The sequence below is a fragment of the Petaurus breviceps genome, unplaced genomic scaffold, assembly GCF_028583685.1.
Source record: "Petaurus breviceps papuanus isolate PSGF00001 unplaced genomic scaffold, PetGlider_PUasm1.0 90792, whole genome shotgun sequence".
NCBI classification, from domain to species: Eukaryota; Metazoa; Chordata; class Mammalia; order Diprotodontia; family Petauridae; genus Petaurus; species Petaurus breviceps.
In genome coordinates this window covers 10,019,910-10,034,582 of record NW_027187347.1, presented here as the reverse complement: position 1 = coordinate 10,034,582, position 14,673 = coordinate 10,019,910, and the positions used below count along the sequence as shown (strand labels likewise).

Below are 14,673 nucleotides of genomic sequence, written 5' to 3'. Positions count from 1 at the left end.
CCCCCCCCCCCCGTGAAACGCACGCCACGCTCTGAGCTGCATCCAGTCAGAGCTGCAGCAGTGAGCGCGTCATCCTGTTCTTCCCCAGTGATTTGCTTATTGAATAAAGGTACATTTTTTTGTTCACATTTACCTGTTTATTAAAATTGCTGTCAATGTTCATTAAAATAAGCCCTCCCCTGAAAATAAGCCCTCTGGTGTTTTTCTGTCCAAAAAATTTAATAAGACAGTGTCTTATTATCGGGGAAACATGGTATGTGAGTGAGGTATTATTATTCTCATTTTCAGATGAAGATACTGAAATTCAGAGAGGTCAAGTGACTTGTTCCTGGTCATACAACTGTGGAGTGTTAGGGCAAGATTTGAACCTAGAACAAATTAAGCAGCAATGATAGCCTTTTAAACTATGGCGAATTATTTTCTTGTCAAGTATTAAACTTTAAAGATGTAGACTAAGGGAAGTTGGCATATTCCTGAAGTGGTAAATGACTTGTTATCATTTAACCCATGATATGATCAGAGGAACAGATTTAGAACTGGAAAGAGCCTTATAAGCTCATCTTGTCCAATATCCTCATTTTATAGGTGAAGAAACAAGAGTCTCCTAAAGGTTACATGACTTGTCAAAGGTCAAACAAATAATAAGTGTCAGAGGCTAGGTTTGAATCCTAGTCCTCTGCTGCCAGGTACAGCACAAGAGCCTGTCTTAGAAGAGAACTTGAGATTCCCAGTACTGTGGTGAGGAATTTAAAGCAATTTACATTGGCAGTTTCACCTAACTTGTATTTGTCATCCCTAAGATTATCTTAAATTGACATTCATTATTTATTCTTATAAATTTTTTTAAATTTTACAGCTGAAGAAATTAAAAAACTACGGAAACAGCTGGAAGAAACTCAAAGGGAAAATGGCCGATACATTGAATTACTGAAAGCAAATGACATTTGCCTGTATGATGATCCTACAATCCACTGGAAAGGAAATCTCAAAAATGCGAAAGTTTCTGTTGTTATTCCTAGTGATCAGATTCAGAAGAACATCATTGTCTATTCAAATGGAAGTCAGCCTGGTGGAAACAACCCAGGGACAGCTGTTCAGGGAATTACATTTAATGTTGGTCATAATTTACAAAAGCAGACAGCTAATGTTGTGCCAGTACAAAGGACTTGCAATCTGGTGACTCCCATGTCCATTTCTGGAGTTTATCCCCCTGAAAATAAGCCATGGCACCAGACAACAGTTTCCTCCTTGGCTGCTAGCCAGTCTGTTCCTCTTTGTCTTCCTGCTACCATTCCTGCTCAGAACATTCTTGAGATTTCCACCTCAGAAAGTGAGTCAAGTGTGCTTAGTTCTAACAGCTCACAGATTACTGTTCCATCTGGATCTGAACCCCACCAACAAAGTTCATCAAATATGCCGCTAAGTGGTCAGAATGCTTCTGAAAGCAAAAATGGACAAGAGAGCCCCAAGTTACCCAAGAGACCCGTGTCCTGTGCTACCACCATTCCCCCCAGCACTTCCGTACTTTCCTTTCAAGTGCAACATGGAAACAAATCCTGTCTAAGCTTACAGGATTTTAGAAGTGATTGTCCGGACAACTTTGTGGCACCACTTGTTGATACAGCTTGCTCCCAGCCTCTCAGACCTTCAGTCCCTAGGAATTCTTCTCCAGTTAACATTAGTAAAAACACAGACTTAACACGCAGTGCTGGTGTAGAGGCACCTTCTGTAACTCTAGCAGTCAAGGCTGCAACTGCTATAAGCACAGTCTCTACAAGCCATCTAGACAATGGTTGGTCTCTTTCTTGCTCTTTGCCTTCTTCAAGTGTTAGTGCTTCTGATTTGAAAAACATAAGCAGCCTTACTCGTATCCCCTCATCTGGAAACACGCAGACAACATGGACCACATTGCAACTGGCAGGAAACACTGTTCAGCCATTAAGCCAGACGCCATCCACTATTGTGACCCCAATATTAAATGAGCCGGGCACTGGTACCTCAGTTACCAACCACAATAGACACATGGCTACATGTGTCTTGAATGGCTTGAATGGCTCATTTCCTACAGATGGACAGCAGATTGAGCAGGTAGTTGTGACTTTACCTTCTTGTCCATCTTTACCTATGCAGCCACTAATTGCTCAACCACCAATTAAAACTCAGCCTCCCCCAAATATCCTTCCATTTAATTCAACAATGCAAGTAATTCAGATGGCTCAGCCCGTTGGGTCAGCTGTTAGTGCAGGTCCAGCTAATCAAAATGTTATCATTCTTCAGCCACCTAATACCACACCATGCCCAGGAGTCATGAGAGCAGAAGTTCCCAATCAAACAGTTGGTCAACAGATAGTGATTATACAGGCAGCTAATCAGAATCCTTTGCCACTCCTCTCTGCTCCACCTCCTGGTTCTGTTCGTGTCTCTGTTAATGGAGCCAATCCTGTAGTAGTATCTAATAATTCAGTGCAAAATGTTTCAGCTCCACAAACATTTGGAGGAAAACACCTTGTCCATATATTACCGAGGCCTTCATCATCATCATCATCATCTAATTCTACACAAACTTTTTCTGTTACGATGTCAAACCAACAGCAGCCTCAAACTATTTCTTTAAATGGACAGTTATTTGCTTTGCAGCCTATAATGTCCTCATCAGGAGCTACAAATCAAACCCCTATGCAAATTATTCAACCCACCACCAGCGAAGATCCAAATACCAACGTTGCCCTGAATACATTTGGTGCTTTGGCCAGCCTCAATCAAAGCATTTCACAGATGGCTGGGCAAAGCTGTGTACAACTGGCTATCAGCCAGCCTGCCAATCCTCCACCTGCTACTAATAGTAGGATCACCCCAGTTAACTGTGTTTCATTACCAACTACTGCGGCATCGCCTGTAACTACTGATAACACAGCAGTACTACCCAACACTGCTAATCAAATGAACACTTCTCCAGTGAAAGCTCTAGCTAGTTTGCCTTCTAATGTGAAATCAAAAAGAGTGAATAAGAAGCCAGGCCCCAAGAAACATGTAGCTAACAAATCAGCATGTCCAGTGAATCCTGTTAGGGATTCGGGGAAATTAGATTGTGCCAACACAGAAGGATCAACTCAACAGTCATGTGCTGATGGGCTGCTAGAAAGCCTACCTGTGGTATTAACTCCTGCTGTTGAATCTCAAAGAAACAGTGTGAATGTTTCTGATTCTCATTCCTTTGAGGGTATAAATTCTGAAACTGTAGTCTCAGAGGCTAATTCATTAGAGGTGTCCCATTCACCCTCCCAAGAACCCATAGCAAGTGAACATTTTGTATTGGCCCCACCTGATTCCAGAGATTCTGTGTCCACTTTGCAGTCAGGGAGATCTCAAAGTAAGCCAGCAACTAGTCCCGAGTTGTCAGACTCTTCCAAGTCCTGCATTTCATCTGGTATCTTGATTCCCTCTCCAAATGATCCACATATTTTGGTTTCTCAGGTTCCTGGTTCCTCTTCAACCCAAAGCACTACAAGTACCAGTGGTGCTTCAGAGGTGGAAATTATTGCCGAGCCATGCAGACAAGATTCATCAGCTGCAGTGCAAGCCACAGGTTTATTAAAGGGACATGGTTTAACTGCATTGCTCTCTGATCTTACTAAAGAAAAAGAGGGTCAGAAAACCCCTCTTTCAACCCAAGTGGACCATCCTAACTTTCCTTCAGAGAACTCTAAAATTATTGGATCTAATATTGATTTGCCTCAGAAACAGGAGCTATTACTGATAAATGGTGAAGGTGGGAATTTACCACAACATCATTCATGTATCCCTGATCAAGAGGCCATTAATAGTTCTTTGCTTGCTAGTAGGCAGACAGACTCCCCCATGTCAACTAGCTCTGGTAGTAGTCGTGGTTTCTCAGTTGCATCCATGCTTCCTGATAACACTAGAGAAGATGTTACCAACAGTACATCAACTAATACATGTGACAGCTGTACCTTTGCAGAACAAACTGATATAGTAGCACTTGCAGCAAGAGCTATTTTTGATCAAGAGAACCTCGAGAAGGGAAGAGTTGGTGTCCAGGCTGATATCCCAGAAATAACTCCAAAGTCATCTGAAGCTTCATCTTTAGAGGGAGACCAGTCTTTCAAAACACAGGCAGAAAAAGAGAGTACCACAGGACAGGTAGAAGCAACAGCAAATGAATTTAGTTCCCAGGATCCAGTTCAAGCAAATGTGGATAGGCCTCTTGAAAAATCAAGTTGTTCGGTATCAGCTGAAACATCCAGTGCCTCTATACAGGTTTCAACTTCTCAGTCACCAAGCATTTCCAGTTTAAGTGTTAATAATCTTATCCATCAGAGCAGCATCAGCCATCCACTAGTAAGCTGCTCAGATCAAACAGCTATTCCTGCAACAGTGAATCTATCAGTTTCATCTAGTTCCTATGCCAGTCAACCTCCTGAAACATCTTTAATGACTGAATATCCCCAAGACCAGCTAAATACTATGACTAATAACATACCAAATTCACAAATTCAAGAATCACACTTAAAGTCAAGTCATGAAAGTCGTAAAGATCCTGCCAAGCGTCCCGTTCAAGATGATCTTTTACTTTCTACGGCCAAAAGGCAAAAACATTGTCAGCCAGCACCCCTCAGACTTGAGGGCATGTCCCTGATGAGCCGGACACCTGACAGCATTGCTGATCAAACTCAAATGATGGTTGGTCAAATCCCTCCTAATTCTTCAAACTCAGTGGTACCTGTTAGCAACCCAGGGCATGTGGACGACCTTTCTCGGTTATTCCCACCCAGCAACAACTTTGTCACACCTGCTTTGAGACAACCTGAAGTTCAGTGTAATTCACAGCCTTCAATGACTGAGCAGCAACAAAGCCAGGCAGGAAGTCAGCATCTGCAGCCCTTGCAGCAGCATGTACCTCCTGCTCAAGGCATATCTCACCTTCATAATAACCATCCATACTTAAAGCAGCAACAGCAAGCAGGACAGTTAAGAGAGAGACATCACTTATATCAACTTCAGCATCATGTGCCTCATGCAGACAGCTCTATTCATTCACAGCCCCACGGTGTACATCAGCAAAGGACTATTCAGCAGGAAGTCCAAATGCAAAAGAAGAGGAATCTTGTCCAGGGAACTCAAGCCCCTCAACTTTCCATACAGCAGAAGCATCATGGCAGTGACCAGTCACGCCCCAAGGGTGGACAACCTCACCCCCACCATCAGCAGCTGCAGCAACAGATGCAACAGCATTTTGGAGGTTCCCAATCAGAAAAAAGCTGTGAGAACCCTTCAACAAGCCGGACCCACCATAACCACCCCCAAAACCATCTAAATCAAGATATTATGCATCAGCAGCAGGATGTTGGAAGTAGACAGCAAGGTTCGGGAGTTTCTTCTGAGCATGTAACCGCACACAATCCAATGCAAAGACTTATGCCACCTAGAGGCTTAGAGCAACAAATGGCATCCCAGCCAAGTATTGTAACTAGGTCTTCAGATATGACCTGCACACCACACAGACCAGAAAGAAATAGAGTTTCAAGTTATTCTGCAGAGGCACTCATTGGGAAAACGTCCTCTAATTCAGAGCAGAGAATGGGCATATCAATTCAGGGTTCTAGAGTTGCAGATCAGCTTGAAATGAGAAGTTATCTTGATGTTCCAAGAAATAAAGGTTTAGCCATTCATAACATGCAGAGTCGTGTAGATCATACCTCAGAGGTTCGTCTTTCTGACTGTCAGACATTTAAGCCAAGTGGAGCTAGCCAACAGCCCCAGAGCACTTTTGAAGTACAGTCCTCAAGAAACAATGAAATAGGTAACCCTGTGTCATCACTGAGAGGCATGCAATCCCAGGCCTTTCGAATTAGTCAAAATAGTGGTCCACCTATTGACCGACAAAAGAGATTACCTTATCCACCGGTTCAGAGCCTTCCAGCTGGAAATGCCATTCCCCCAAGAGACAATGAAAATGCATGTCACCAGAGCTTTATGCAGAGTTTGCTTGCCCCTCACCTTGGTGATCAAGTCATTGGGAGCCAACGATCAATCTCAGAACATCAGAGGAATACACAGTGTGGCCCATCTTCTACAATTGAATATAACTGTCCCCCAGCCCATGAGAGCATCCATATTCGAAGAGAGGGTGAGACTCAGAATAGAGAAAGCTGTGATATGTCTTTGGGTGCTATTAACACCAGAAATAGTACTTTGAACATCCCTTTTTCAAGCTCTTCTTCCTCAGGGGATATTCAGGGTCGAAACACAAGCCCCAATGTTTCTGTACAAAAGTCTAATCCCATGAGAATGACTGAAAGTCATGGAACCAAGGGCCACATGAATCCCCCAGTTACTCCTAATATTCATGGGGTAGCACGGCCCACTCTGCCTCATCCAGCTGTATCTCATGGGAGTGATCAAGGACCTCCTTCAGTTCGTCAGCCTAATTCTTCAGTTACCCAGCGATCCAGGCATCCCCTACAGGACAGCAGTGGTGGTTCCAAAATCCGTCAGCCTGAAAGAAATCGTTCTGGAAACCAAAGACATAATAATGTCTTTGATCCTAGTCTTCCCCACCTCCCTCTGTCTACCAGTGGCAGTATGATTATTGGACGTCAGCAGTCCTCTGCAGAGAAGAGAGGAAGTATTGTTCGTTTTATGCCTGATAGTCCACAGGTGTCTAATGATAGTACAGCCCCAGACCAACACACTTTGTCCCAAAATTTTGGATTCCCATTTATTCCAGAGGGTGGTATGAATCCACCAATAAATGCCAATACTTCTTTCATTCCGCAGGTTACTCAGCCCAGTGCCACTAGGACCCCGGCACTCATCCCAGTAGATCCCCAGAATACCTTACCTTCCTTCTATCCACCTTATTCCCCTGCTCACCCTACGCTGTCCAATGATATTTCAATCCCTTATTTTTCCAATCAGATGTTCCCAAATCCTAGCACAGAAAAGGTAAACAGTGGAGGTTTAAATAACCGATTTGGAACAATATTATCTCCTCCCAGGCCTGTTGGATTTGCTCAACCAAGTTTTCCTCTTCTCCCTGATATGCCACCAATGCACATGACCAACTCTCATTTGTCCAATTTTAACATGACATCTTTGTTTCCAGAGATAGCTACGGCTCTTCCTGATGGCTCAGCAATGTCTCCTTTGCTTACAATAGCAAATTCCTCAGCGTCTGACTCTTCCAAGCAGACCTCAAACAGACCTGCCCACAATATAAGCCATATTCTAGGTCATGATTGCAGTTCAGCAGTCTAAACACTGATAGAAACTAAATGTGATGGGTGAGATTATATATTTGTTTATATGTACATATATATGTGTATATATATTCATGTTTGCATGTGTGTATAGTCCATTTTCTGTTATATACAATAGGGAAGCAACAGCAGAGATAATCCAAAAAAGAAAAGTGGCTTACTGAAAGAAATTACACTTAATCTTGAAATGCACTATGACTTTTCCCCTAGTGGATGTCTCCAAGTTTCATTTAGGGTGCTTTGAATTTCTTGGGTACAAATCAACTGGTATTAGACATAGGCTAGCCTTGTTTTGGGTGGTAAGAGGGAACCCAGTGTCAAAACCTATTTTTATAGATAATCCATAGAGAGTAAAAACATTATGGCTAGTGACCAAATTCTGGCTACTATCCATAATGAAAGAAGAAAAATGTACAAATATGTGAAGTGTTTCTTCCCTGTACCCCCCTAAGTATTGGTTTACTTAGGAAAAGGTTATTGCCTTGATTTATAAAGCTCCAGAAAATTAAAAATCATTTGAATTTCATAAGTATTTCATTTCAAAGCAGGGAGCCAAATTCAATAGACACTTTTTTTAATGTGTTTAATCCTGAAGTCAAAAGCCTTTATTTACGCATTATTAACCTAAGCAATAGGATAGCCTTAGAGCTAGAAGAAACTTTATATATCGTCTAAACCAACCCCTTCATTTATAGAAGAGGAAAGTAAGACCCACTAACTTTCCCAGATAGATTTTTTAAAAATCCATATTTGAATTTGCTAATTGTTCTTCCTCCTTTTTGGAATGTAGGACTATTTGTTAAAGGCATAAATACCCAGTAAATGCTTGACTAGTTAGGCTCACTGTATTTGAACTAACTCCCTGTATATTTGTTCATCATTAGTTCCTGTTAATGATTACATGTTGAATTTCATAAGATTGAGTTTTTCATTTCTCAACAGAGCTATTTTAACATTACATAATAAGTAGAGAGTCAGCCTTGAAGATAGAAGGACTTGGATTCAGGTCTCACCTCTGACACATACTATGTGACATTGGCAAGTCACTTAACTTCTCAATGCTCTAGCCAGCTCTCTTAAGACTATAAGTTGTTGAAAATTACTGATCTGCATTAGAAGAGGAAATTATCTCATCTATTAGTACGCTATATTATTAAAATCACAGGTCCAACCTGATTCATAGTCTACCCCTATCCTTATTGATTTGTCTAAAAAATGCTGTATTTCACAGTGGAACTACACAGAATTCTCTTACAGGAATTTTCCAACTATTCTTCCTTGCTGCAGATATTAAGGAGCTTAATCCTCATTTGGAAAGACCACAATCTTTATATTTGAGAGGAAAATATATATACATGTATACATGCACAGGCCTTTATACAGGAACTGGCTCATTGACAGGTCTGCCTTCATACAAATCTGCAGGTGGAACCTGCCAAAGAGATGAGAGAAACCTTTTTAAAAAGTTGATTGGATAAAGAAATGTCTGTTTCAGAAACCTAATTTTACATAGTTAACAGAGATATTACCATGTCCACTCATGATTTCCCTGGCCTTTTTAGCAGGTATTTTACTGCCACAAGTTGAGTTGGTGATAGTGAGTGACTTGTGTTAATTATTCCCACTGCTTTGCTAACAGGCCGAACCCAAGGGACCACAGCTTCTGCAGCACGATTCCCCCCCCCTCAACCCCCCCCATGGTAGAATCTCTGAAGTTTTGGTCAGGGCAGTTTACCCCTGTTAATACCTCTTCTATAGACTCTTTCATCAATAGGGTCATTTGTGCCTCTTTAGCTGCTCTGGCCAAACTCAATTGCTTTTGCCACCCAGGAAAGCAGCCTCCTGGGCATGGGGGAGGTTGTAGTTGTGAAAACTAAATGAGACAATGTTTGTGGAGATTTTTGTAAACTTATATAAATGTAAGCTATTATTTTCCATCCCTTCAATCCTATAGTTTCCTCATAATTTAGGGGTGGGGTGTGTGAATTATTTAAGGGACAGTGGGTAGGTAATGAATATAGTAAATCATAACAGGAGCAGGAGGGAGGGCAAGACAAGCTTCTATCACTTCCCATTTGCCAGTTAGAGAGTAAGCAGATTTTTGGAATATAAACCATATGCACTTCTGTAGAACCATTTGTGATCATCCAAAGCCTGAAAGCTAAGCAGACCAGACATGAGCTTAAGTAGGAAGTAGTTAAGCTGCCTTTTTCTGAAAAGTCTTCAAGACCCAAGTGTTTCCCAAGTACCTTCTAATCAGGTTACTACTTCATTCTGCTCTGGTCTAGCTAGACATAGTTATTCATTTGCATTATACTTACCTTTAGGTATGTAGACATTTTGATTTTTGAATGACCCTAAATGCTACTCCCTATTTGGTCAAGGCCCATCCTTTCCCCAACTGTCTCAAAGATGGTGTGGCTATGATGGGAGGGGAGGGGTTTTCCCTGCTATAGGCTGTTATACTTATGTTTATGTCCTTACATATATGTTATTACTAAGGGGAACATTCCAAATAAGGCCTCAAATATCAAAGTAAATTGTGTATTTAACTTATGTATCAATGTACATGCTCGTATTTGGATTTGAAAACATCAGTGCCTATGGTAATGTATCCTAGCAGTATTAAATATGTGATATACAAATCTTGGCAATTGATTCTATGATAATGAGTGATCTGGTATTAGCCAATTGTCTACTAAAGTTTTTGGGCAAAGGAATATTGAGGAATGGGTTATTTTTACGGAAAAATAATTAAGCTTTGAAGCCAATTCTGGAGATGATTTTATAATCTGATTATTCATGGTTAACTAACTCCAATAGTTGCCCAGGGAGAATCAATGATTATCCTTTAATTAATGGATTTTTTTTTCATCTTTGCTTCAATATTGGTTTAGAATTTGGTTATGGAAAAAAGTAACATTGAAACATTTCATTTCTCTGAAGTATAGCACTGTCATTAATGAAATGGAAGGTTTGGATTTCTGTTTGTGTGTAATTTTCATGTAATTGTCAAAGGTGAAAGTATACATGTTTGATACCGTCATTGGCTTTGTCATACAACAAGTTAATGGAGGTGGAGGGAGGATGATCTTTCATGATGATTATGTTTTTTCAGTGAGTCTCTTTTCTTTTTTGTTGAGTGATTTGGGAGAATGAGACCTGTCAATATTTTTCAAAATAATGAGTGAAAAGTCAGTGATGGATTTGCTTTGCAAAACTTAACATACCTGAACTGTGAAAGAAGGAAGAATTGGAGGCTGGAGTTGGGGAAAGGCAGAACATTACTTTGCCAATAAACCTCAGTCATGTAACAGTGCTTATGCTGAACTGGAACCAAAATTAACCCTTTAAGTCATCTTACTTGAATATACAAAACATTTATGCATTTTAAGGGAATTACTATTTGTCTTCAATATTTTAACTACTTGCTATCCCTTCTTAGCTGTTTCTATAAAGTGAATGAGATTTGAACCCAACTTTAATAATGTGATAATATAATGGAATTCAAGTGCAGTCTAAAACATTGGCGAAAACAGAAGCTTTAAAAATGTTTCTGTCCATCTTTGCCCTTTCTGTCCTGATAACATGGGTACACATTTTTTTTCTTCTGTCACTCCATGTCAAGTGGATTTCAGTCAGTCAGCCTAGGCATTCTCAGCAGAATGAAGCTTTCCTTTGCCATGAAAAGATTATTGTCCTAAATAGAAGGTGGTGTGCTATATTCCTAGATCAGTGAATCCCAATACCTGGTATTGTTGACCCAGCTTGTCTTCAGTTATTTCAGAAGACTGTCAAGGAATTCTCAAAACCAAACTAAAATTGATTTAACCTTTTTTTCTTTTAAGTGTCATCTTGCACTAGATTTGTTTTAGAGATGGTAGAATTGGGCAAGGAGAGGAAGGGGTAGGAAAAGTGGAGAAGGGAGGCCAGGAACTTTTGAGTGCAACTCCAAAAGGTTGGGAATCTCTTTTCTAGTTGATTGATTTACAAACACATGTAAATCTCATCTTTGTACCCAGTTGAAATGCACTTAGGGCTCTGTACCTCCGGAGGGCAACAGTGACATCCAATGGCCAGTTGAGACTATTAGAGTTAATATCTCTGATGGATCTCATGATATTCATCTGAAATGAAGGTTACAGCTCCCTCTAAAGATGTCTGTTTTGCTGAATGTTGCTTTCCCTTTCCTGTTCCAAAATGAAAATGACCACTTTCCTTTTTGGGTACCTTCCTTTCTGTCTTCTAAACTTCTTATGTGGACCCTGAAAGAATACCATGTAGAGTGATTACAAGATTGAGGCAATCCAGTTCAATTTATAGATAGTGAAGATCTTCCCAAGGATACAGTGTCTAACTTTGCATGCATCCCCCTGCGACAGTACTGCACTTTAACTGAAACTGTGCCTCTGGTCCTTAGACCTACTGTTGGAACATATCACCCACCCAGTCGTTCAGAATAAGCAAAGGAACAGCCAGAGTGATATCTACCATATCATGGAATGCTTTTCCCCCACCAAAAGAAGTCCAGCTCTTGTTTCTCACTGTTGCCTTATCTAACTGAGCCATCTTTGATACTGATCTTGTCAGAGACAGTTAATGGTAGCAAAACTTTAAACTGAGAGCTTGTTTGTGATGGCATTTCAAATTATTGGCTCTAGGTTTAAGTGGAACCTCATCAACATTGATCTTCCTCTTTCTGTGGCCCATAGACCCTGTGTAGAGAAGGTGAGAGTGGTCAGATGCATCTTATTCAATGAATCAAACTTTTTAAAGTGAATTTTATAATATGGAAATGTCATGTGACGTGTAATGCATCATTGTAGATGATGTGATCCTGCAGATGGAGAATTTGGAGGGCGTATCTCCATTATAGTTTTAACACATACTTCGAAACAGGTGGCCTTTATTTTATAGATCTTTTTGTTCTGTATAACTAACTGGACGCTTTCAACAGTGTCCTAGAAACTTGAAGTTTTCACTACTTTGCTTTTAAAGATCCCATTGTTTCCTTGAGTCTTAAAACTCGTTTTTCATATGTGGAGTCGTTAAGGCACTGGACTAGTATGGTGAATGCTCTTTAGGGGAAGTTGAATTATTTCTTTTCCAAGTAGGATGGGACCATACAGTGTTGTTTAAGATGCTGCTGCTGTTTTAGTGTGAAGGAGAATGGCTTGGCTTCCACTTTTCGCACATAAGATGTTTCATTTTGGTAACAGGGTGGAGGACAGTGAGGCAGAAATAACAATTACCTTCACAGATTTTTGCATATACTGCCTGAGAAGATTAATACATGGCAGTCACCAAGAGAAACTGAATGCATTTCTTTCAATAGTGTAATTATTTGTATCTATACTAAGCCAGCAGGATCTGCTGTGCAACGTGTCCTATAACTGTAAATGACCTGCTTTATAATTATAATGGAAATTCTAGTTTCCTTTTTCTAATGGAATCCAGAACAGAAATGTATCATATGATCAGGAACGTCATACAGTTGTAAATAAGATTGTGTCCTGTTTATTTTGACATCTTTTTATAGATACACTGCATTAGGGTGTGAATATTCTAAACCATGCTCTTGTTTAAAGTTTTGAAATTTTTATTGTTAAATGTAACACTTTAATGGTTGTAATAATTATTTGTATAGATATGAATATAGTATTTTATTTAAGAAAATAAACTTTGCATTTTTTGCATTGTAAAGTCTCCGGTTCTGATTACTAGTTGTATCTCCTAAACTGAAATTGCCCTTGCAGTTTACTTATAGGCAGGCCCTGCATTTTATCACGTTGTGTTCTTGGAAACTATGTTGTAAACCATGTCATAACCGGTGGTTGTGTGTCTGGCATCAAATAAATCATAAATAAGGCCAACAATATGTCATGAAGGCAAAGGTAAAATAACCACATGCTACAATAAATTAAAGAGTAACATTATATTCTGTTCATAGAATTTTACACTTGTAAAGCTTAGAGATCATCTAGTCCACCCATTTTATTCCTAAATAAACAGAGTCCTGGGAAGATGTAGGGACTGGCCTAAGATCATACCAGCTTAGGTCCAATCCCCAGACCAGTGTTCTTTCTACTCTAGTCAAAATCGTATAAAAATGATTCAAAGCTTATTGCATACTTATGATATTTTCTATTATAGTTATGTTTTCTTAACTTTATGAGTTTTGTGAGGTAAAGTGTATGATTCATCTAAACTTTCTATCTCATTCCAACACCTAGCAAAAAGTTTTGCAACAGTAGAAGGTTTAATATATATTTTCCTTATATATACAAGGGACTCTAGAATACTACAAAGTGTGTATGTAACATAAAGATATAATTCTATGTCATAGATTTCACATATTCACTAGCTACAATTAATATTAATTATCTTGCTTGTCTTAAGATTTGGAGGAACATGAGTAGATTATTTAGATGGCCTGTGTTTAAAAACGGAAGTTTGAACTGATACCTTTTTTTTTTTTTGCATTTTGGAGGGCAATTGGGGTTAAGTAACTTGCCCAAGGTCACACGGCTAGTTGTGTGTGTGTGTGTGTGTGTGTGTGTGTGTGTGTGTGTGTGTGTGTGTGTTGAGTGTCTGAGGCCAAATCCAAACTCGGGTCCTCCTGACTCCAGGGCTGGCTCTCTACTTACTGTGCCACCTAGCCGCCCCCCATACCTTTCTTTTAGAGTTCTTGAGTATCAAGGTGAAATCAGTTCCTATGTATTCAATTATATGAAGATAATTCTGAGATCTACCCTTTTTCTTGACCTCTAGTCTAGCATCTCCAAATATCTTTTGTACAGAGGCCATATTTCTTTCCACTGTTAATATTTTCCCTGTCAATTGATTTATCTGCTTATGTTCAAGGTCCTTTGAGTTTTTTTCTTCCTGAGATCTTTGGTAATTTCAGGTTCCTCCCCTCTCCTTATTTTTCTCTGTTGTTCACTGTCTGATTCCCTCCCTTCTGATGGTGGTTTACATGAGAGATGAATCCTAAAGTTTCTCGGCCTCCTTTCTCACTGACCAATTTACAATTCACTAGCCTAGTTCTGTGTCCCTAGTGACTTTTGTGGGGACTGGCCAGGCTTCCGCTAGATTTTAACTAAGTTTTTTGCCTCAGGCTTAGTGGAGTGCTGCACAATTCTCTCTTGCTTCCCCTTCCACCCCCTCCCCCCCATAGTGGGGACACTCCTAGCCTGCTCCCTCTGTTCCTGTTTTCTGGCCTAGAACCAGCAAGTCAGAGAGTTGCCATGTTGGTGCAATGAGTTGATTTCTGTACTTAGGGGTTTCCAGGGCTCTGTGAGGAAGGTAGGATGACAGGTGGTCTTGAATTCTATTTCAAAGCCCGACAGGAGTCCTGCCTTTTCCCTCTGTTCCTGGCTCCCCTGCAGAGGTC

The 14,673-nt window shown here is 40.2% G+C and overlaps 1 protein-coding gene across 2 annotated transcripts in view; it reads left to right on the top strand.

The window, feature by feature from the left end:
- USF3 (upstream transcription factor family member 3) overlaps positions 1–12,983 on the top strand; it is a 43,280-nt gene extending 30,297 nt beyond the window's left edge. For both annotated transcript variants that reach the window (XM_069069891.1, XM_069069890.1), the window contains exon 7: positions 857–12,983. In XM_069069891.1, coding sequence (XP_068925992.1) covers positions 857–7,278 — 6,422 coding nt within the window. In that variant the 3' untranslated portion in view covers positions 7,279–12,983. The remainder of the gene's footprint in view (positions 1–856) is intronic.
- The last annotated feature ends 1,690 nt before the right edge of the window (positions 12,984–14,673 follow it).